The following is a 25,120-nucleotide window of genomic DNA, read 5'->3' as shown; positions in this document are numbered from 1 at the left end:
ACTAGCAGCAGATGCCTAAATAATCTGGACCAAGGTGTCACCCAGCTCTAACAAAGGATGTGACTAATGTCTCAGAAGCGGGCTAGCTGTCTGACTAGAGGTTCTGGAATGACAGATGCAAAGCCAGGTCAGGAAGATGAAGTAGCTCTGTTCTTCTCCAATGCCCAGGTGACATCACACACCAACAGGTACCAACACTTTCAAGAAATTGCATTCTCACAGAACAGCCAACATGAGATGCCATGGACTGACCAGACAACCATTGCGATGGGTGACTGGTGGGCTAATGGAGAGTTTTTAAAAGCTGCTTTAAGAAAACTCAATGAGATTCAAGAAAATACAGGAGCAATTCAGGTCTATTACAAAGAAACTTTGAAAAGAGATGAAAGCAATTTATAAAACTCAAAGTAAAATCGAGTTGAAAATAAAACTGGCCAAATTTAAAATGTGGTAAAAAAAAAAAAAAAAAAAAATGTATCAAGAGCAGCCAGGCCTCCCTAGAGAAACATTAGACAGTGGGAGATAAAGTTATTTCAAACTACAGCTGGAGGGAAAGCAAGAAGAATGAAGAGAAATGAAGAAAACTTACAGGAACCGTGGGCCCGTGTTAAAACAGCAAATGTTTGGGCTACTAGGGTTAAAGGGAAAACTTGAGAATGACAGTGGAGTGCAAAGTTAAGAGTAAAAAACAGACAAACATAAAGAAGGATACAAATACCAGCTGCAGGGAAGTTAAAATGTCATCAGATCGGCTGAACGTAAGCGTACCCCACATCTCATGTCAATCTCTAAGAAGGCAAGAATGAAGCACATTCTCAGGGGAAAGCAGGATGGAGAGGAAATCAGGTGCCTGATGCACCAGACGCTGGCTTCTCAGCCGAAGTCAGCCCAAGAGACAACGGAGTGAGAGTCTCAAACACTAAAAGAGAAAACCTGCCAAGCAAAACTCTCTCTGTGGAAAGAAGGAGGGATAAAGCTATCCCCAGACAAACAGAAGCTGTGAGAATAGGTCCTTACTAGACATTTCCTACAGGAAACTTCAAGAGACATCAACACACAGTGAGAAAGCATAAGAAAGTGTACAAGTAACAGGCAAGAGTAATCAAAGAGAAAAATCCAGGGGTCTCTTGCAATGTGAGAATGTAAATTAATATGGCCATTATGTAAAACAGTCAGGAGGTCCTTGGGACCCAGCCATCCTACTAAGTACACACCCAACACTGAAATCGGCATGTTGGACAGACATCTCTATTCCAGTGCACATTACATAGCCAAGAAAGGCAAGCAACCAGACACATACATGGCCTTGTTGTTTGTGACAACCCACCAGGCCCACGAACACAGCACTGCATGTCCTCCCTCATGTATGGCTTCTTAAAATGGTTAGCCTCATAGAAGTCAAGATTAGACTGGTGACCACCAGAAGCTCAGGAGACCAGAGGAGGAGGGAGGTTTAGGGAAGGTTCGACATATAGTGCAGTGCAGTAAGGCAGAAGTGTGCTACAGAATAGTAACATGATAGTAATAGACTGTAATGCTTGAAATGGTCAGAAGAAATAGCTTGCAAAGCTTCCCCATAAAGAAATAAAGGGTATTTAAGAAAATGGAAATCCCAGGATATCCTTAATAAGAGGTTGTTTGTCTTATGACCTACCTGCAAAAGGAACAGCCAGTTTGGCAGTGAGCCACCCCAGGAATGTTCTTTCTCTGCATACCCCACTCTTCCCATCCCGGCTGCTCTCCTCTGCTCTGTCTCTTTACCTTGTCCTTGTCCCCATGCTAGATCATATGCCTCTGAATGACAGAAGCAGTGTGGGAATCTATGCTGAGCAGAGGTCTGAGCAGAACATGAGCCTGAAGTTTTGAAACAAGCCAGCCTTCACAGACTAAACTGGACTAATAACCCAAACCAATTGGAAATTTCTACAGTGAAAGATCTTTGAGTGAGGAAGGTCAGTGTATTTAGTGAAAAAAAAAAAACCATAAAATTATTTCGTGTATACACACTGGCCATTAAATGGATAAGAGACTGAGCTGTCAATCAAGCCTCCCACACAAGCAATAGTAGTAATGTTCTGTTCTCAACATCTGGAATTTTGTCGTGGAAAAGTCCACCTCATAGAGAACCTTTCTTCGGACCCACAGAATGAAAGTGAAAACCTCTTGTACAAGGCAATTAATCCACTGGCTTCTGCCACACAGACCATCTCAGAGATGAGAGAATGCGGCCATACACTTATCTTCAAAGCTTTGGCGACGGTGCACAAGACCTTCTGTGGACACTAACATTGAAGTCGAGACTACACAAGGCAGTTAGGGAAGACAATTTTTCTGTGCAGCACTCATCAATGAACTGTCACCAAAACCCAACAGCAATAATAAAACCCAATCCCACTTGCTTAGAAGTTAGCACGTGAGCTGCTTACTGCGCGAGTCGCACAGTTCCATACGGCCATAGCCAACCCTCAGGCCAGCCCAGCTGCCCCTTCCAGACACTGAACAATGTGTAAAACAATTTAGAAATGTGGCACTTTTAAGAATATTTCCATCGAATATCAAAAGCAAGGGGTTTGGGGGGTTTTGGTTTTTGATTTTGCTTTTGTTTTTTAAAGCCCCCCCCCCCACCTTCAAGAGTGGTAGTATATGCCTTTAACCCCAGCACTCTGGAGACAGAAGCAAATGGAACTCTGTAAGTTTGAGGTCAGCCTAGCAGCAAGTTCCAGGTCAACTAGGGCTACAAAGTGAGACTCTGAAATTATATGTGATATATATATATATATATATATATATATATATTTATATATAGTTATATATAGTTATATATAGTTATATATATAGTTATATATAGTTATATATAATATGTTATATATATCATATAACATATAATACATACACACACTTAGTATATATAGTATACCAATGAGATGAATATATTCACTTTTGTGTCTTTTGGGGGAATCAAAAAATTCTACTTAAACCTTTTCTTATTTATTTATTTATTTATTTATTTTATTCTATTTTATTTTTTTTGAGACAGAGTTTCCATGTGTTGTCCTGGCTGTCCTGGAACTCACTCTGTAGAACAGGTTGGCCTCAAACTCTGAGATATGCCTGTCTCTGCCTCTCTGTCTGCCTCTCTGTCTGCCTCTCTGCCTCTCTCTCTCTCTGTGCCCCTCTCTCTCTCTCTGTGCCTCTCTCTCTCTGTGCCCCCCTCTCTCTCTCTCTCTCTGTGCCCCTCTCTCTCTCTCTGTGCCTCTCTCTCTCTGTGCCCCCTCTCTCTCTGTGCCCCCCTCTCTGTGCCCCCCTCTCTCTCTCTGCCCCCTCTCTCTGCCCCCCTCTCTCTCTCTCTGCCCCCTCTCTGCCCCCTCTCTCTCCCTGCCCCTCCCCCTCTCTCTTCCTGCCCCTCCCTCTCTCTCTCCCTGCCCCTCCCTCTCTCTCTCTGCCCCTCCCTCTCTCTCCCTGCCCCTCCCTCTCTCTCTCCCTGACCCCTCTCTGCCCCCTCTCTCCCTGCCCCCTCTCTCCCTGCCCCTCTGTCTCCCTGCCCCTCTGTCTCCCTGCCCCTCTGTCTCCCTGCCCCTCTGTCTCCCTGCCCCTGTGTCCCCGCCCCAGCCCCCGCCCCCGCCCTCGCCCCTGCCTCTCTCTGTCTTTCTGCTTTTCTGCCTTTCTGCCTTTCTCTCTGCCTCTCTCTGCCTCTCTGCCTCTCTGCCCCTCTGCCTCTCTGCCTCCAGAGATGGGATTAAAGGCACGCGCCAACCACTGCCTGGCTCTTGATCTTTCTTAATGAAATGAATACACATCATAAGGGCTTGCGTTGTAGTAAGGAAACTCTATGACAGCCTGTATTTGTGAACTGCATTAGGAATGATTCTGTGCTACACAGCCACTCACTAAGAGTTCTGCTAAGTGTGTACTTCACTATATTGTGATTAAGTTTACAGCTTGGTTTGTACATATTTAATAATATTATTACAAAACCAAAGTAAGCCTACTAAACAAACCAATGTCCATATTTCTGGTATCATTCTGCCAAATCTTATAGTTGCCATTGATGAACTATGATCAGTATTTAGGACTATAGGCATAGCTTTGTTTAAATAATGAATATATGTATATTGTTATCAAGTTAGGACATTTTAGGGGCAATTCCTCTATCTTATAGTATATTTGATTAAAATATCAATGGAGGAGCTTATGTTCATGTCATAACATAATCAGCACCTTCAGAACGTGTGTGTGATGTTCTTTAGTGTGACCAGGCTTTATTAAATTCCTCCTTGGCTCCAGCTCTCCTCTCTAGGATCTATGTATTTAATGATTTTATTTCATTTTGATGGACTCACTGGATAGACTTCTCTTCCAATTTTTATTCTTGTAAGTTCCCTAGGAGAGACACTGCTAACTGAGCATGCTTGCTGGCTGTTCCCTGTCACAGTGAATTTCAGCAGCAGTGCAGCCACGGCATGGAGACAGCACCATGAGAGAAACAGTGTTCAGAGAAGGTGCTGGCCTCCTAGCAGAGCCCTTGGTAAAAACTGTGCCAACCACCAAAGGTCACTGAGTAAAGTTGATGTACTGTGAGCCTTGGGGGAATCAGGACAAAATATCCACATTTTTTTTCACATTTTTTTTTTCTCTTGGAATTCTAAAATAATTGCCTAAAAGAAAATGTATGTTGCCGGGAAGTGATGGCTTATTAGAAACAGTAGCCACTTATGTGGATTTTTAAGAACAAAAGTTGTTATCACTTCTGTGCATAACCAGAGATTTTTACCTACTTGTACAACCAGTTTCATCACATCCCTCCAGGTTTTATCCACAGCTGTAAATCGCCTGCCTTCTTCTGGCATTTGAGACATGATGTCGGGAGAGCTGAAAATGGGCTCCAGGTAGAGCCAGGTGGCTTGTACCTTGAGCCACTCGTCCAGGATTTCCTGCAGCAGCAGCAGCTTACCCTCCCATTCCCTGAGAAAAAAAGCACAGCAGAGAACTCAGGACAGCAAAGCGGGCAGTGTCTCAGACAGCAACGTTCCAACCCAGAGCTGCCAACCCCTCGTGTAATTTTGCTATTCCTATTTTTACTTCTCTGCTTACACTCAAAGGTAAATCAATAAAATTGTCTTAAATAAAGCCTGGTTTAAGAATAATTACATCAGCATTTAGACTTGTAACCAATAACTAAGACAGAACGTATATTCACAAAATTCATATTCCCCTAAATACAATGTGTCATACATGTGGAGGAGGCAATATTTGAATTACAGTAGGTTATCGGTTCATTTCTAAATACGGAAAACCTAATGACTGAAGTTCCTTTATGTGTAAACACCATAATGACTCCAAAATTAACAGTTTTTTAATTGCAGTTTAAAAATCTCTCTGCATTTTCATCCATCTTTGCAATAATCCTGTGCACAACATTTACTCAGCAAATGAGGCCAGGGCAACCAAGGTTAAGTAGCAGATGCAAGTTCTCCCAGCTAACAAGGACAAGCTGAGACTTGAACCCACAGCTATAATTGTCAGAGAATCCATAACACAAGGAAGAATGCTTTATTAATCAATGAAATTTAGAAGGAACCAGCTTTGTTTGTATATTAACGCCTTATTCATTTACAAGAAATAATCTGTAATTTTCAATTGTTAAAATGACAAAGTATAAATAATTCTCCCAATTACAAGATGATTTCAAAGGTCTTTTCGAAATGATTTTCCCCAGCATTTATCTGTGAATTGGGTAGCTGATTTTTATATGGAGTCAGGAATGCCTCCAACTGGCATTTCTTCTGACATTTTTTTTTCCTTTTCTCTAATCCCTTTATGATGAAGAACTGTTCCTGCTAGCTAATGATATTATACCAGACCTTCAAAAGAGTCTAGCTATACCACTTCCAGATGAATTTACTCTCTGTGGAAGGAAAGCAGCCAATCACAGAGAAGGAAGCAACACCCATCTGAGAGTTTCTGATCATCGTAGGTGCGGGATGACCAGAGACAGAAACCTCCAAGTCAGTTTCCCTTGCCAGTCAAATGCGTGCTGAAGAGGGCAGCTCACTTTGGTTATCTGCCTCTTGAGGTGAAATATAAACTGTTTAATACACATTACAAAAACAAACCAATGAACAAAAACTAAAAGAGTGAAGAATGCAGTGAGAGTTGGGTGTCTTTAGCAGCCTTCTCTTAAGAACTTTTGGTTAAAATCAGTTTGTTTGTTTTTCTCGGGTGCTCTAATTTGCCAGCTATCATGCATAGAGCTGAAACTGCAATAGACGCTCATGGGTTGTCTCTGACAATCTGTTTTCCAAACTTGGGGAATAGCATTATTATCTTCATTATACGTTACTCTTCTTAAACTATGTTCAGTCACAAACTTCTTAAAGTTAAAAAAAATAATAAGATTAGTTTGTTGACAATAAAAATGAGCATCTGAATGTTGTCTGATGCCTTTGTCATAACGACAGCAACGGAATCCATACTTTTGTGAAACTAATAAAGGCTACCCATTCCTTATAATGAATTCAACAGGATGCTACACCCTCTTCTGGCCTCTACAGGTACCTAGACATATGCACACAAACAGGCACACACACATAGCACATTGAGGAATGAAATAATAAATTTGAAAATAGTAAACATGAAATGCATAATCAATCCCCAGAAGAACTTTGAGTTGAATGCAAGGGGCTTGGGTAACAGTATTTTTTATGCTAATTCCACTTTCCCAGGAGGGGCTGTGGATGAGGAGTGAGTCACATACTCAAGTGACTTCTTGTGAGCCTTCCCTGAATGAACAAAGGCAAGACTTCCGGGCTGGACAGAGGACGAGAGGAAGCAGGAGAGAGATGGGGGTTTTGGACAGGGATAGCACGAGAACAAGATGTAGCTCTAGCATCTTCTGGATTAGATGGCAAATATGGCTTACAAGATTAGGATTCTAGTTGTTGCACCCAGCGATTGAGTTACCATCATTTCTGAACTAGGTTTGTGTGGTGTTTTCCTTCACATGGCGGCTCGACTGGGTTCCAGAGAGAAAGGTACAGTGGCAAAGTGTGGGTTTGCCAGATGTGCACCACAAAAGGCCTTGGGAGTTTCAAAGCATGGGGCTGGCATGGTAGAGACCTGCCAGTGGGAATTTAGCAAGCTGGGTGAAGATATTTTGAAGCTCTGAGTCAGAGAGTCTCCACAAGATGAGAACAGGTCAGCCATTTCCCACCAATACCTAGCTGGACAGCCCACCAGCACCATTCTGGCTATAGTGTGGATTCATTTTTAATACTTCCTGCAACACAGTATAAACATTACATATTATTTTACCTCATCTGCTTTTCATAAGGCTTGATGAAAGGAGACCCTCGCATAGTTTGTGTTTTAATGATATGGTCATCCAGCAGCATCTGAATGTCGTCGACTGAGGACAGAATGTGTGTCCCGCTTTCTCTGTAAGGATGAATGACAAATTCCATGGACTCCCATTCAGTCATCATCTTATCCATGGCCTTTTCAAGAGAATATTCTTTGCTAGCTGCTTCACTAATACCTTCAAATCTGTCTAAAAATGGCTCCAGATTCATGTCTATGAAAGAGAAGACTGTAGAGTCATCCGAGGGCTGCAGAGGGTAGCCAACGATGGCGGACATGGCCTCCCAGTGCCTGGGGCGCAGGCCAGGGTTACAGATCACTTGGATGAGAGGGATGTACTGCTTGAAGTCTTCCACCCTTGACCGCACCTTCTTGGTCATTGCCAGAGCATTTGGAGAATCATGGAAGGCCTTCTCTAGCTTATAGAGCCCTCTCCAATAATTCCCAACATCCGCTTCTACTTGATCTGGGTTCACCTTGTGATATGGTCCTTCAGTCCACCCTCTGTGCTTGGTACTAAACTCCACAGCTGTTTCATAGAGACGGAGATAAGGGTTCAAACCATCCTGGATCTTTTTACGTTGAGGATATACTGATGGGATCCAGCCAAATGCCTCCTCTTCTGCATTGAACTGCTCAATCTGAAAAGATGGGTGTTGAATAAGTGATTCTGAAGGTGAATGGTGTTTAAAAGGTTAAACACCAGCTCTCTCGCTCTCTCTCTCTCTCTCTCTCTCAAACAGCCCTAACAATAAATTCAATAAGAGTACCAATAAGACTAAGCACTAATCTATTTCCTCTTTATTTTTGTTTTCAAATCAATAGGATTTGCATATTTATGGTGTTCGTATGTATACATTCTGAAATGATTAACCACAGCTAATGATTGCATTACCTCACTCTGAAAAGCTACTTTCTTGGCAACTTTTAATTGTGGTCATAGTTAAATTTGACCACAATACTATGTAATGGATCTATTCAACTTATTTCTCCTATTTAACTGAAGTTTAAAAAAAAAAAAAAAGGTTCATACGCTTTAATCAACTACACAATCCCTACACACCAGCAACCACTATTTGATGCATGCTCCTACAGACCTGACTCTTCTCAATCCCATCATGCAGTGTGAGTTTTGCTGTTTCTGGTTTATTAACTTAACATATTCCCTCTGGACTCAGCTAGGCTGTCACAGATGATTTATATTTTTAAAGACTAAATAACATTTCCCTATTTCTTTGTGCTCATATTTTTTTGGGCAATGTTTTGTTAGATTATCTCAACATTAGTCAACTAAATTTGTAACTAGAAGAAAGTTTTACCCAGTAAGACATCAAAAAATCTGGCTTTATTCATTGAAAGAACTTAAGTGCTTTGAATTAGCGCACCATTGTGCTACGTACTATGAAAAACAGAAAGAAAGGGTCCAGTTCCTCAGAGTTACTGATGCAGCTCAGGAAAGATGACTTAAGTAGGTGGAAATACAAAGAGAGGTCATTCAGAAATAATTCAAAGTAAACAGGAGAAATACTGCATACCAGTAGCTACTAACACATGTGTAGTGTCATATATGCATATATATGTGCTGTGCCTCAGAAGTTTTCTGAAGCAGGTCTTTCACAGAGAAGAAGCAAGTAGACCATAGCACAGGATAAATAGGAAGAGAAAGGGAAAATGTTTTCTGTTAGTTATGAACTCGGTGAAGAAGTAAGTGTATACAATCTACACAACTGGAAAGATGCAGCTAGGTATATCAACTAATCAAGTGACTTAGAATTCAGGGGCTCCTCTTATAAGCCAACATGAAAGCTTATTTCTACCTTTTTTTATGTGTTTGACCTATTTGAGATAATTATAAACTATCTAATTACCTAAGTGGACATTCAGGACTCTTAATGTAAGAGAAAGAGAGTTTGTTTTCATCATAAAATATAATGAAAATTACATTATGTGTGGTAAAGGATATAGCTTTCCTCTTCCAGGTTTTCTAATAAGCAAGCTGACTCTGACACAGCCATGTAGGAGCACAGTGGCTCAGTGAGAGACAATAATGGGTCCAATTTCAAAACAGCTGCACAATCTAAGCCAGCATCTATGAATACACAAAACTAAACAGCAATCAAATGCTATTATGTGTGTGCTTCTCTCAGTGATTACAGGAGAGCTACCATGCAGATGACTGAATGGTGCAATGGGTGACAAACTGGCAGAGACAACAACTCCATCTTTAAAATAAAAGCTGAGGACCACAGAAACATATTGCTACCCACAGAGAACCACCCTGCTGCTTCTCCTTGAAGCGTGACTAGAAATGTGAATTGCTTCTATTATTCTCTTGTTTAATACAACTCAACTGTTTTATCCATTAAAAAAAAAAAAAAAAAAAAATGTCTCACTTTGTAACCTAGGCTGGCTTCAGACTTGAAATCCTGCTGCCTCGGCCACTCAAGTGATGGGCGCAAGGCGTGTATCAGCATGCCTGGGTGAATCTATTTCTTAAACATGAGTACTCAGTACAAACATACTGTCTTTTTCATTGGATCGCTTCATCCTTTAGAGATTTTAATTGTACCTTGTCTGCTGCTGCATCCAACTTGCCATTCAGCAGCTGGGCCTTTTTCAGGTACCGCTGCACATCCTGCAGGTCTCCAAATGTATGAAATTCCTCTGCTTGCTTAGCGTAGCTCTCCAATTCCTCCACAAACCGCTCGCACCGCAACTAATCAAAACAATACGTGTGCTTACCACTCTTATAAAATGAAAACCCCTGGGCACCAAGAAAAATTTTAAGTATTCGAAAGGCTTATCAAAATTGTTACTACGTTTTTATGACAAAATACAAAACAAGATAACCTAAAAGATGACTGGGATCTGAAATACAAAAAAAAAAAAAAAAAAAAAAAAAAAAAAAAAAAAAAAAATTAAAAAAATTTAAAATTAACACACTTAAAATTCCTCTAGTTCCCTAGTTTGTAAGTTGGCCCTATACAATGTAAGGAATTCTGATTCGTTCAATAAAAATATGTGTTAAAATTATATTCTTTAGCATGTTGAAAAATTGTTGCAAAAAGTGACTAAGCATTTGAAAAACTCCTAATTTTCAGGATAGAGTTAGAAGAATGATCTATTTATTTAAGGGCTACACAACTAACTGTATTATTTTCATAGCATTTGTAAAATATTAAACTCCTTTACTTATCTGTTGCCCAGACAGGTCTTGGATCAGCAACACAGAACCAAGATATGTGGAAATTATTGTCATTTTCCCATGAGTACTCATGACATGAGATGTACGAAGCTAATAAATCCAGGTGTGAGATATTAAAATTTTAATATTCTAATGTAAAACAGATGTGTGCTTGGTGCAAAATACTTATTATAAAACTGTCATCAGTAAGCTATCCCAAATTAAATGATTCTAGAAATATCTATTAATGAAATTTTAAAAAGTCAAATCTAGGTTATTCAAAAATAGGATCTTTTTTCTATGTCAAGAATTCTAGGTTGATTTCTGTCCTCTTTTCTCTTGTTTCCCAGGAAATTCATTGCTCCCACTTGATGAGTGAAGAAAAATAAAAGGAAAACTGCAGCAATATTGTGTGTAGACTATTGAAGTACGACACTGTATAGATAATACTGGGCCAGTTAGAAATGTTCTAAGAGTCACTTATTTTATGGTTTAAGTATCTTCTATTCACTGTTCACCTTTTTCCCATTTAAAATGTTGGAAATAGCCTACTTGTAAAGTAGAAATGTTAGCCATAGTTTAAAAATAAAACAATTTCAAGGCTCGATCTTAAGAATTTCAGGTACTTCTATAAAATAAGACTGAAAAGTATAAAACTGAAATTTTAGTTGATTTATTCACAGCTAATATGTTTTAGGTTCTGTGGAGTGCTGATGGCCCTCTGAAAGCCATGGTTTGAATGCATCCCATGGGCATGCATTGGAAATAAACATGGCAAGAAATGGAGCACTAAGAGTGGGCAGGATCTAAGGGTGCTGGTCTCATGTATGCAGTAATTCTGTTGCTATGGAAGCCGATTAACATGAGAGTGGGCTCATAGGGAAAGGGTGGCTTTGGCCACTTTCTCTCCCTCCTTTCTTCTCTGTTATTCTCTTTCTTATAAATGTGCCCTCCTACTCGTTTGCCTTTCATTTTCAGCCAAGAGATGATACAATAAAGCCTTCAGCAGAAGACGGGTCTCTTGAATTTGGACTTCTCAGCTTCCGGAAATATATGCAACAAACTTAAGCTCTTTATCAATTACCCAGTCACAAGTCTTCTGTTATAACAGCACAAAACGAGCTGAGACACTGTTGGCCAGTGACTATGCTAGCCAGTGGGATAGAATAGAGACTAAATAAAAACAAGCTCCCAGGAGCTGACCATCTAGCGGCAGACAGACCTGACAGTAAGAGTAGCGATTGGGTCATTAGTCTAGTAGAGATGTGTGAAATGGTACAATCGGAGCAATGGAGCAGCTACCTGAGGTCTAGAGGGATTCTCAGAAAAAGTAACTGGGTGTGACTGGCACGTGTCAGGGCAGAGCATTGCACAGTGCAGAGATAGCACGCAAGGTGGGTGTGAGAGATGCACGGAGCAGAGAACTAGAAGATGCTTGGAGTTAACAAGTCAGGAGTGCACCAAAAGGGGGAAACAGGGCTAGACGGTAGACAGAGATAAGCTGCAAACATACCAGAAAAAAATGGTCAGGGCACTGTGTTCAAGAAAGCCAGAGTGACTATGAGATATGAAAAAGCATATCAGCAGGAGATCTTGATGTTGGAACAATAAATAAAAAATAAACCAAAATCAAAGCAAACAAGAGAAAAAAAAAAAAAAACCCTGAAGTTAGTACCATAAACTACACAACATAAATACTGTCTTATTAATGGTCACTCGTAGGCAATGTTTTCCAACATTTTCTTCATTCTACCTTTAAAAAAAATGATCCCACATCAATCAGGGCATCCTTGAATCACTCCTTAATCCCCCATTAGAAGAGACCCAGCATGTCTACTCTCCTGAGATTACAGAGGGAGAAAGCTACAGTGTGGGGCCCACATAACAAAGAAATCTGTAATACTATACAAAGAGTTAAAAATCTAAACATTTGCAAAAAAAATAAAATAAAATGAGAGCAATTTGAAAAATCTACAGTGCCAACCTTAAGGCCTTCTTGATACTGTTCTGTTTTATCTTTAATGATTTTCCTGTGCTCGTCAAAAATCTCCCCCATTCGGCCATACCACTGGAAAACACTGTTATTCAGTCTGATGTCTGCAGGGGAAAAGTTGACGCACTCGATGAGGAAGGCCAGGCAGTTTTTAGAATCCACTAATCTCTGTCCCAGCTCCAGCATGTCAGTTGTCTCCACTCTCTGAATGTGAGCCTGCAGGAAAGCAAAGGTTATGGACGGCATCGTAAGGGAGAACTCTTATCAAACGTGTCCTGTGGAAATACACTGCATACATACACACAGATGCATCGGGGAAGTGTGGCTCAGAACTGGGGAACAGAAAGAGCAGAACACGGAACTGCTATTAGTTATATTTTATATTACTTTGTCTGCTTTGAGATAGAGTTAAAAATAATAGAAGTAACTAGAAAAACAACCAATGTGAAAATGGAAGGGTTTGATGCTGGAAACATTTCAGCCAACTGTCACTGAAGGTGTTAGTGCATTGCAAAACACAGTCTTTTCAGACACAGAAAATAACACTGCTCAAACACTGAATATCTGTTGATTAAAACGAGGAGTAAATGTACATCTCAGGTTACCCTGACCTGTTTTGGCCAACGTATGCTAGCATACTGGTAATTATTGTGAACACCGTTCTTAAGAACATCCTGTTAGATGACTACATTTGTTGTTCTGATGCTTTCCAGTGTCCGTGCCCTGGTGTGTCCTCTCGCTCTGAGCTGGTCTGGTCAGCGAGATAATAGCTAATGTGACACCAGCAGAAAAGCACTGTGCAATAGGTATGCTGAAGTGTCTGCTCTGCCAGGGTAACCTGCATGGGGAGCCCGCTGGAGCCCGGAGACAAAGGGAGCAGAGTCAATTGCCAAAGAATTTTCACACCTGTCAACTCAACTGAGAGCAAGCTTAACAGACAGAGTGTATTATAACAGGTGGGCTAGTCAAGTGACCACACAGAGGCCAGAAGGAGCATCCAGGAGAGGCCAGCCTGAAGCTCCAGACTGCAGGCTTGTGAATAAAACATTTGAAATCTTGATGATTGGAAGCGTCTGCCTTAACCTTCAGAGTGTTCTGTTTCCCTGCACTCTTAGGACAGTTAGACCCATACAGTGATGCAGGCTCTTCAACAATACCTTCATCTCCATGAGCTCGGCTGTGTTTGGAGGTGTACTCAGAGCCTTTTCAGCTATCTTCTCAAACTCATCACACAACCTGAAACAGCAGAAAAACCAATCTCACCAATCTGTGATTTAATTTTACCCCAACGGTATTAATTATTTCATGTTCCACTGCATGAAAAATAGATTCCGATTCATCTATGTGATGTCTAATGAATTAAATACACATTTCTGTTAATTTACTTACTTGCTCCATATAAATTCAATGATCACCTGTCACAGTCCAAGCTACAGCATCGAATGACCCCTGAGCCACTCACAGTCAGATGCCATCCCTGTCCAGGGGCTCCTGCAACAGTTTTGCTACACCTTCTGTATGCCAGTGCGTCTGACATAATTAAAAATAACGGAAGAAAGCTTAGCTGCCAGGAGCTCAAAGGGTGGTAAGAGGAAGTGGAGCTACAATAAAATTAAAACAAATGGTTCACCCAGTACAAAGGCCTGGAATTTCTGCGAGCAGGCGTAGTGACTCCCATCTGTAATCCCATTGGACAGAGGTGACTACTTGGAGTATCATGTTTTCCAAGCCAGCCCTCAGGGACTCAGTGAGACCCTGCCCTCAAACACTACACTAGGAGGATCCTAGTTATTTCCAGGTTTCTACCTTGTAACATTAGAAAGAGGGGCTCTGCTGGAGAATCAGTTAGACTAATTATGCTTTTAGACCTAGATAAGCTGACATGTAGCTTCATCCTGACTGCTATTTTCTGAGTTTAGACTAGCCAGCTCTCGTACACCCACATTCTTTTTAGTCAACAGTTCTCTAGTTAAGATAACAACTTGGTGGCTAGAGACATGGCTCAGTGGTTAAGAGCACTTGGCTACTCTTCCAGAGGCCCTGAGTTCAAATCCCAGCAACCACATGGTGGGTCACAATCATCTATAATGAAATCTGATATGCAGGTATACATGCAAATAGAGCACTCGCGTACATAAATAAGTACATCTTTTAAAATAAGCTTAAAATCTTTATAAAAATAACAACTTGCCAAGGCCTTAAAGTGTCAGGATCCATCTAGGATAGGTTAAGGCAAATAGGTGACCTTCCTGGAGGTGGCCCACCGCTTTTGCATGGTCTGTGATCCGTGAGCTCAATGGCAAGTACCCAAAGAGACTTCATCCCAGGATTGTCTCTTATAGCTAAAATGCCTTTCCTGTTGTTCTTAAGTTAGTATAATAATCCCTGGGCATTAGCACACACTATTGATCAGATTTCCTGCAGATCACCATACAGATAAACTTTCATAAACTAATGCTTTTTACATGAATTCATGAGTCTACAGAATTCCTGATTTGATTCAAATTTTAGAAAGAAGGTTTTAAGAGATGGTCTTAGTTGCTAGCTAGACAGATGTAATAAAGTTAGAATCAATGTGCCCACTCCTCATATAGTAAGTAAAGGCGGCATAATAGAAAATTTTTCTAAAGAAGGTATAAAAAGGCCAGAGAAAAGAAATAAAGCTGTTGGTTGGATGGTTTGGCTTGTGGTGGCTCTATGCCACCCACCCACACATCCACACAGCCACCCACTCATCTATCCATCCATCCAAATGTATATTTTGTCTGAATGTACGTGTGTAGGTAAATGTGTATGTATATGAGCATGCATGAACACTTATGGAGTTGACTGAGACAGATGGTTGGGCCTGACCAAAGTGTGGATGTATGAATGTATATGTGTGTGTGCATATTTGCCCATATAAAGCACTTTCCTTCCTCTCTGGTTAACAAAGATGTAACCAGCCAGGCCAGTGAAGGGCTCTGGCTACCTGGCCAGAGAAGGGAGTGCTAGCAATAAATCATTCACCTAAATCATCACGCCATTACAACAAGTGTTGATAGATCCAGAGGCCTGCAGCTTCTGGCCTCAGTAACCTAAAGTCAAGATAGGCATATGTCATAGAGAGCAACCCTAGTCTCTTACAAGAACACGTCTTGCCCTGAGGATGCTCTTCCCCTTTGGCTGCTTCAGAGAGGACTCACCCCCACCCCCAGGCTAAGATCCTGGCATTAAAAACTAATGATAGAATGACAAAGTTTGAATTTGACAGCACAACTCCTTAAGAATCCAGTCACAGCTCCTATACAGATCTATTCTGAAAAGTAATTGATGTATGGATTACACAAATTTTAAATGAATGTCCACCTGACTTGTGCAAAAGAATGGAAGCACATTAATTAATTTAGATGATTAGGAAGGCATATGTGTGGGGAAAAAAAGCATCCTGACAATTATATCACAAAATGTCACTCCATGTAGAAATGCATTTAGCATAACCCTTTCTTTGAAATCCCTGTGACACTGTTCGACCCACTTCCGTTGCCAAGTGACACAAGGACCACTCCTAGAATATAAACATAGCCACCACAGCACTCTCGTACATTGTGTTTACTTCCTGGTGGTCGAGGAACATCTTGGCTATCAGTTTCCCACAGATGACATCTGCTCGCTTCACCAACGATCTGATCAGTTCCTCACAGTGCATTTCAAACATTCCCAAACGAATAGTCTGCAGAGTGAAAAGGATTTACGAGGCATGAATTGCAATAAGCATAAATAAGAGACTCTCTTCATTTTCCCATTTTCCTGATGCTGATTGGTGTGTACAATGTAGTAAGATCAGATTCTGAGCTTTTAGTTTTTGGTTTTAAATGTTGAACCAGGCATGGTAGTTCAGGTATATAACCCCTGAATTTGGGCAACAAAACCAGGAAGAATGGGTAAGTTTGAGGTCAGCCTTGGCTACATAGTGAGTTCCAGGGCAACCTGGACTAAAGGCAAGATCCTGTATAAAAAACAAACAGAAGATAATAACAAATTCACATGTGGAGCAGGAGGATTTTCTAATATCTGACCCCCTCCACCACTCCCCCACTTTTAGCAACACTTTGTATTTTACAACCATCTTATGAGTAAATATCCTTGAAGTTTGTTATCTTGGAGTCTATTTTATAATAATAATAAATGGATTTTAAAAGTTTAGGAAATTAGGTTATTGATAACTGGATGAAGATTAACTTTATTTTTTTATTTTGATTAGTTTTGTTTGCTTTTAGACATGGTCTTGCTTTAGAGTCCAGACCAGCTGATGTCCTCCTGCTTTCTGAATGCTGGTCCTACAGGTGTGTGCCACCCCATCCAGTGGAAGATGTAAGATAAGTCTCACATATCCTATTTGCTCTGTATTTAAAAAGTAATACGTGGGCATAGTAGGAAATTTGAAGAATGGTTTTGATAAAAGGGCCAAGAGAGGATGTGTAGGAATCTTTAGACTCTTTAGTAATGGAAGTAAGTACATTGTGGTGTCATTGCTGCCGTTTCCAAAAGATTCGTCAACATGAAATTTAAAAGCCAGGTTCTTGGGACTGGGAGGAGATTCTGTACTTACGCTTCTTCCGGTTCATGTTTCTTAAACCCTTTTAAACCTGCACTGGCATCTCATGCATGTGAGCACAAGGACTGTATGTGTCCTAGCTGCCCAACACTGAGACCCATGCCATGCTCAGCAAGCATCACCAGTTCTGGGTGCATGCTCCTATCGAGAGCACTCTTGGTTTTATTCACTGTGGGCTCTCACACTAGATGTTAATATACCTGAGACAAACCACTCTCTTTCATCAAGAGTCATAGAGAAAAGGGCAATTTACCTTTCGAGATGTGTACTGTATTTCTTCTTCTAGCTTTTGGTACTTGCGAATTTCCTCTATTAGTCTCTCATAGTTCTGATTTTGAAACAGGAACTCATCAATATCATGCTCAGCTTGTTTAGTAATCAAGAACTGATACTTGTCATAGGTTTTGAGGTGCTCGGTGGGGGCCACGCTCTCTCGTAACACCACCTCCTTAATCTTTTCCTTGTGCGCATTGATAATTTCATTCAGAATTATGGGCTTCAAAGTTGTTGGCTTAGATTTGCTTTCCTGAGCGGAGGAGAGAAATGGTGTTATTTCACGTACCTTTAGCTAAATTAACCCTACTATATTATCTCCCTGAAAGTGTCAATCTTACTATATTGCCTTTTCTATACATAAGCTGTTATAATTTACGAATCTCTAATCGATAGAAATACATTCAGTCCAACCTGAAGAGTGTTGTAAACTGTAGGTTTTGTGTAATTTTTTTTTTCCATAAGGGCTACCTGATGTTTGATTTTGTTTTGCTTTGGGTTTTGTTTTTCAGTACAGTGGGGCAAAAGGTCATTTGAAAATACACACAAAAATAAAACCTAGGACGTAAAACAGAAAAGCCCAAACATTGTTGTATTAGCTTTCCAAGGCTGGCTTTGGCCTGCACTCTTTAAAAGAAAATGCTTGGGCAGGGCCCCATTCTCACCCTTCTCAAACACAGAACCTGTTCACACAGAGAAGTGCGGCCAAACCAAACAGCTATTGCCACTCACTAGGTGGCCTTTGATGCTGATCCTTAGTTGCCAAACTCCTATTCTGCTAACAGTGAACAAGAATGTACAAGACAACTATTTTAAATTAGCACATGAATGTCAACATTCAACTCCATCCCCTTGTAAATAAGAGGATGAATACTGTGTTGGCATCCTGCTTATAGCCTACATGGTAACTCTTAGAAACAGCTGTGTTCTGTCATCTAGAAGAAGGCATTTTAAAACTGTAATAAGTAGAAATCACAGTCTGTGGTGGGTATTCTATGACACTGAAATTGATCTCACCACCTTAGGTATCCAGTGAGTGCTTGCCTGCTATGCCTCCTACTGGGCACTTCGGAAGATCAGCTGTCTTAAAGCTAGATTGCTTATAGGAACACTACTGAATGGTAATACCTCTATCAGTCCCTCATTCTTGGACTCAGTATGCACTTGGTATTGTCTCTTCTACAAAACAGCTTTTAGAATATTGCATTCCACACAATGGGTTATGTGCAAGGTGGATTTATGGGTTCTCACGTGAAGAGTTCTCATCTTAGACTGTTTCTTTCATTTTTAGCAGCTTGTCAAAATTCTAAAATAGAGCTATCTTTCTAGACATAATTAGATTTTCAGACTGAGAATCACCTTAGAAAGTTTCTAATATTAAATTTAATTAGTACCCATTGAGAGTTAAGAAAAATGATATTTCATGTGATACCTCAGGTGTTCAAAGAATATCAAATTAGATCATGAGACAGTTATGAGCTTAGACTCATGGTGCATCAACCCTTACCAGTTTGCCTTCCATGGGAAATAAAAGTGTATTTTAATCTATTTTCCATTCCTTTCAAATATAATAATGAACAGAAATATGAATCTGCTTCTGCATTTACTGCCAAAGGTCACTGAGACACTATGTAATTATTTTATTCAAACTAGTCTTATAATTTATTTCAAAATCTGGCTGAACCTCAAATCACCTAGAGATATCTAGGGGTAGTGATCATGGTAAACTCCATAATTTTTATTTTTTAAAATGTGACCAAATAAGGTTGACAAAACCATCACCCCATATACGATGCCCCATGCAACTCCTAGCTCTAAAATTCTGACGCAAAACAAATATTTTCTTCTCGAAAGTCTAAATTACATATTTTCATACTGATTTAAACTCATCGCATATACTCTTTATTGTAAGCACCAGGAAGGGTAGAGTCATCTTTTATAACTATAAAACCATAGCAATAGTTTTTGGGTAATTGTAATCAGTACTTAGAGCTTGGCAATTCTTATCTTATTAACTTGCTATATCAGTGTGTTTCATAAGCTAACTTGACGTTTTCTGCTCTTGAGAAAACGTAAAGTATTAGGAATAAATGTGATAAATGAGTTGGGGTTATACAAAGGCAAAGAAGCAGTGAATTTTGACAGCCTTCAAAATGTGGTGATATGAAGAACTGATAAGCAGAAAACACCTGTTTCAGAATACATGAATATGTAAGAAAATTACTAACTTTGGTTCTTCTAATGTATGGTGAGGAATCAAAGTAAGAGGGAGGGGGTCTATGGAGCCAAGATGGGAGAAACTAATTTAAAGAGGTCATTGTGTGTTTGCATATGCCTGTAGAGTTCAATCATCTTTCTAGTCAAAGATTTGCTGACTCCCCAGTAAGTAGGGGGTGGGGGGGCACAGTGTCATTGTCAGAAAACGAAGTGTCAGAATAGAGCAAAGCACCATTCTCAGGAGACATATCTTGACAAAACTTAAAGGAGACAGAACCTTTCAATGGGGGAAGGAGTGAGGAATTTACCTATAAGAAACAGATAATAGCCTTAACAGCCCACTATCAGAATTCCAGTCTCTGACTTAGATAACCATACAACCAGTGTGTCAAAATATAATTAAGTCAAAAATTATTCGGTCAAAGCTGAGCCTTCCAGAGCTTTCAAATGATTACCAAATTCTAGAGAAGCCAACTTAGGCAGCAGCCACAGAGATGTCCTGAGGTCTTATGTATGTCCCATAGTAAAAGGGGAAAGAACCCAGAGGTATTAGCCACTGTGTGTGGGGGTTCTACCAACAGCAGAACCACACAGGCCAAGACCACAGATAGTGAAATTCTGAATGGAAATTTTTGAATTAGTGAATTCTAAATTCAGAATGGAAAAGAATTAGTATATGTAAAGACAAAACATATTAATGAATAAGTAGAAAGGGCCATCAAAAGTGCCCATCTCTGTTTGCACGAAGAGTAATAAAATTCCAAGAAAAAAAAAAATTGATCCACTGAAGGGTACATTGTCCTCCCAATGCATAGTTTATTTTTTTTTATTCTTTTTCCCCTTTTATTAAACACAGATTCTTTTCTCATACAATATAATTTGAACACAGTTTCCTTCTCTTGACTTATCCCAGTCCCCCTCCACCTCCTCTCCCATCCAGATCCACTTCCTTTCCATCTCTCATTAGAAAAGAATAGCCAATGAATAATTTCATAATCAAAATGTTAAATAATCTAAACCTGTCCAGTTAGGGCTTCTATTGCTGTGATGTAACACCATGACCAGAAGCAAGTTGGGGACAAAAGGGTTTATTTTGTTTATATTTCCACATCATGCATGGTCCATCATCGAAGGACACCAGGGCAGGAACTGAAGAGGATAGGAACTTAGAGGTAGGAGCTGAGACAGAAGCAATAGAGGGGTGCTGTTTACTGGCTTATTCCTCATGGCTTGCTCAGTCTGCTTTCTTATAGATCCTAGGACCATCAGGCCAAAGGTGTCCCCATCAATCACTAATTAGGAAAATGCCCTACAGATTGATATTATCAAGGTATTTTCTCAGTTGGGGTTCCCTCCTCTCAGAGGACTCTAGCTTGTGTCAAGTTGACAAAAAATTAGCTAGCACAAAACCAAGTCGTGAATTACATATAAGAGAAGCGCATGCGGCATATAAAAAGAAATCATTTAGAAATATACAAAAAAACCCTATTTATTATCTTTTTAACATAAAAATTAAAAAAAAAATCACTTCAAAACTCAGGCTAGTGATGCTTCTACTAGAAGCTGAGGTGAGGTGTGAGGTGGGGTGGGGGCAAATTCCAGGGCAGCCATCAGAATGTCCTTGTTACTTACCCACTTGGAGTACAATTTTGTCTCGACTCTTGGCACAAAGCTGACTGCCTTAATCATGATTTCATAAACATTTACAAGGATATCTATGTAGTCGTTAAACTCGGGCTCAAACTTAATGGCCTTTTTATCAAGAACCAGCCTCATGATGAAACCTGGGTGTTCATAAGCTCTAATTGATTCCTATAAAAATAAATAAAATAAACATAGTTATACATGGAGGTATAGAGATATAGAGATCAATTGCTGTAAGGGAAAATTATGCCAGCACCAATTAATTAAAGACACGGAACACACTTTCTCTTGTGCCTGAGACACTTAAACAAGAGAAGATCCCACTGGAAAGACTGCAGGAGTGATGGCCTTCTTTGGTACTGCTTGGTACTGTCTTACCAGACCTAAAGGTTAACTAGAGGGTCAAGCACATTGATCACAAGGCATTGTTCATGCTGTAGGAAATACTCTCCTTCCAGAGAGAAAAGGAACTCCTCAAAGGAAGCCATACCCAAGCCTTCAAAACACAATCGTCCCCCAAGGATTTACCCAAATCCTCACCGTTGTGATGATAATCTTATCCAAACTGTGCATGTTGACCTAACCTTTTAGCATGTAATAGATCTGAAGATTCTATTCCATTCTGCTGTCTCATCAGAAAAGCTACCTTGCCAGTTTCCTTTCTGAGAGGGCACACCTTTCAAAGGCACACCTGCTAGCTGAGCGGGACTTACAGGAGGTTGGGCGATAAGGTCTGTGAAGTCTTGCATGGAGACGAGAATGAGGTCCTGCAGCTGTAAGGTCATGAGTGTAGCAGCACAGTTGAAAAAAGAGTCCAATTTGGCGCTGCTGTCGCCAGTTGGCAATTGCCTTTTTTTATTGCCTTGGTAATAAATATTCTGAACTTCTGGAAACCACCTTGAAAGAACAAAAGACATTTAGAAGTCAATACTCTCAGTGTATTATTCCATTTACATTAAGCATTAATGGTAAATTCTAGACATCCAAAGGTCGTCATAAAGGGGTATATTGCTAAGTGACATTATCCACTCTCTGAGCCCTAAGTGCTAGAGTATTTCACTTCTCCAAGGAAAAGAAATTTTAAATCATAACCAATAGAAGATGACTCAATGATGGGGTGCTATAAGATATAAATCTACCCCTGCAATTATAGTTCCTGCAGGTTTTGAAGAAATATGAGCAATACCCTTACTGGACACTTCTCTCCAGGCTCTTAAATGATCCCCACGGAATATCTGTTAGTTTAAAGCCATCGAGTGAGTGACTGATCAGAGAGCTAGCTTATACCAAGTTAAACTCACATGGTATGTCATGCTACCACTTCCCAATAGCTTAAAAGCAAGTCACAAATCAAAAACATCATGGATTTTATTTTCCCAATTTCCCTTAATATGAAATACTGAAAGAATGACTGATTTAAAATGAAGTTTCAAATGTGCATGTGTCCTTGTAATAAAAGAATAATAGTGCAATTTCATATATAGGTACTCCGTGATGAAAGTCACTGAAGTTTTCAGCTTATAAAATCCTTCTTGGTACTGCAAGATTAAAGAATGCTGATACTTTCTGTCACAAGGGATAATGAACTTTTAAACAACAGTTGATAGGAATGGCCAGATTCTTCCTAACAGAAGAAATCTAAGTTTTAAATATAAATTTTTGCTTTATATGTATTGTGAGTACACCTATGTCCTAGGTATGGTGATTCAGAAGGTAGAAAAAGATATTACATCATCTTTTCTCATATAATGATAAAAGTAGTGTGTGCATCATGGGAAATAGCTGGAAGTCAAAGGACAGAGAGACATTTTACATTTAAATCTTGGAGAAAGGCTTTACAATAAAATTAGTAATTGCCAAGGCCCTAGCAAAGCATCTGAGGTAGAAATAGAGTAAAAACTAAAAGAATTCATGCTGTGTTTCTATAATCCCAAGGTGAAAGTGTGCTCAGAGGGAAGGACAAGAGAGATTAGAGTCATGCTGCAAGTTTTCAAAACAAATTAAGACTCTATATTCATTATGTTAACAAATGGGAGATACTAAAATGAAGGGGGACATTTAAAGAGACAAGGGAATGGAGAAGCCATTTATAATTTGCAAGGGTCTATCTTAATGGTTCTCAACTTGTGTGTTGTGACCCCTTTGAGAACCAAATGACTCTTTTACAGAGGTCATATGTCAGAATCCTGCATATCATATATGCATATTATTATTATTTATAACAGTAGCAAAATTACAGTTATGAAGTAGCAATGAAATAATTTTATGGTTGGGGGTCACCACAGCTTGAAGAACTGTATTGAAGGGTCACAGCATTAGGACGGTTAGGAACCACTGTGCTATCTAAATACTGGGTAACAGCCAGCTAGGAAGATAGCTTAGCTGGTGAAGTGAAGTATTTTCTGTGTAAGCATGAGAACATGAGCTCAGTCCCCAAAATACACATTGAAAATATCAATAAAGCAGTGCATTCCAGGCCCCAGTGTTGGGTTGGCAGAGATTGGAGGATCTCTGGGGTTCTAGTAAAGTCAAACCTACAAACCTCAGCCAAAAACAAAAACACCCAAAAAGGTGCAGACATCAAAGGACAACATCACGGGCAGATGTGTATGCACCCCAACACACATGATCACACAGTAAAAATGGGCCTGCCAATGGCAAAAGCAGTGTGAATTAAGGTGAAAGGGACACAGAAGGTGTCTCAATGAATGGTAGTCAGAATATAGGTCTTAATAGATATAAAAAGATTGAGCTTCAAAATTAGAAATCAAAACATGATGATTGGAGAGTCACACGTATGTGGAGCTAAGATATACACAGATACAAATAGACAAAAATCACAACACCAATTAGAAAATAATTTGAGTATGACGTTATTATATACTAAAGAGGAATAAACAAATATCAATAAACAGTGGGAATTTTTAGCTCTAAGCACCTACATTAAAATACAAGAAAATTCTACTAGATGTTAAAAAAAAAAAAAAAAAAAAAGAGCAAACTAAACTCAAGACAAGAAGGGAAGGAACAGTACAAACAAAATAAAGGACATAACAAGTCAACATGCCCATGGTCCAAGGTGACGGAAGCAAGTCCTCGTTTGAGGTTCCCTTTTCACAAGTGTCTCTAGTTTGTATCAAGTTGACAAGAACTAACAAGCACAGTGCTATACCATAGACAAGCCTTGAAAACATGGTTTCCATAAGAAACCCAAAAGAAATGACCACATACAGCTGAAATGTAATTTTCTAAATAGAAAAGTCCACGGAGACAAAACTACAGTCAGTGATCAACAGGGGCTTCTGAGATAGAGAATGGGGAGCGGCTGCCAAGGGAGAAACTGTTTGTTTGGGGCCAAAGAGAATATTCTGGAATTCAGTGGTGTTGACTGCCCAGCTGTACGAATGCTATATAAGCCACAGCTCTACACCTATATAAAAGTGAATTTTATGGCAAGTAAATAAAATCTCAAAAAATAACACTCTTCCGTGATAAGTGTGGAAGTAATGAGAAACTGTAAATGAACAATGGGGAGTTTAAAACCCACAAATTTTACATTGCTCTGGGAATGGTCCAGAACAAGAATAACAGGCTTAGACAAGAATAATTGTTATGGACATGATGTGATTTGAACACAGGCAGATATGCTCTCTATATGTTTGGTAAGGGCCTAGAGGTCAGACGACAGCTGTGATGCTGCAGTGGATCAGACCAATGAAATGATGGAATTGATGTGTAGATGTAAAAATGAAAAAAAGCAGAGGTGCAGAGAAATGGGGTCTAGAAAGTAGACAGACCACAGCAGCTGCTGAGGGCCAGGGGGACCTGCATGAGGGCCAGGGGGACTATGAGGACA

At 39.9% G+C, this 25,120-nt stretch overlaps 1 protein-coding gene across 1 annotated transcript in view; it reads right to left on the bottom strand.

The window, feature by feature from the left end:
- The window catches only part of Dnah7 (dynein axonemal heavy chain 7), a 256,781-nt gene that overhangs the window by 184,811 nt on the left and 46,850 nt on the right, over window positions 1-25,120 (bottom strand). The window contains exons 11-19 of the mRNA XM_034497949.2: window positions 21,978-22,161; window positions 21,253-21,432; window positions 17,384-17,656; window positions 16,118-16,245; window positions 13,691-13,769; window positions 12,525-12,749; window positions 9,926-10,072; window positions 7,312-7,997; window positions 4,776-4,962 (exon numbers count right to left, since the gene is read on the bottom strand). Of these exons, the coding sequence (XP_034353840.1) occupies window positions 4,776-4,962; window positions 7,312-7,997; window positions 9,926-10,072; window positions 12,525-12,749; window positions 13,691-13,769; window positions 16,118-16,245; window positions 17,384-17,656; window positions 21,253-21,432; window positions 21,978-22,161 (2,089 nt within the window). The remainder of the gene's footprint in view (window positions 1-4,775; window positions 4,963-7,311; window positions 7,998-9,925; window positions 10,073-12,524; window positions 12,750-13,690; window positions 13,770-16,117; window positions 16,246-17,383; window positions 17,657-21,252; window positions 21,433-21,977; window positions 22,162-25,120) is intronic.

The sequence above is a fragment of the Arvicanthis niloticus genome, chromosome 3 (assembly GCF_011762505.2).
Source record: "Arvicanthis niloticus isolate mArvNil1 chromosome 3, mArvNil1.pat.X, whole genome shotgun sequence".
Classification (NCBI taxonomy): domain Eukaryota; kingdom Metazoa; phylum Chordata; class Mammalia; order Rodentia; family Muridae; genus Arvicanthis; species Arvicanthis niloticus.
This window is presented reverse-complemented; position numbering and strand designations above follow the sequence as displayed.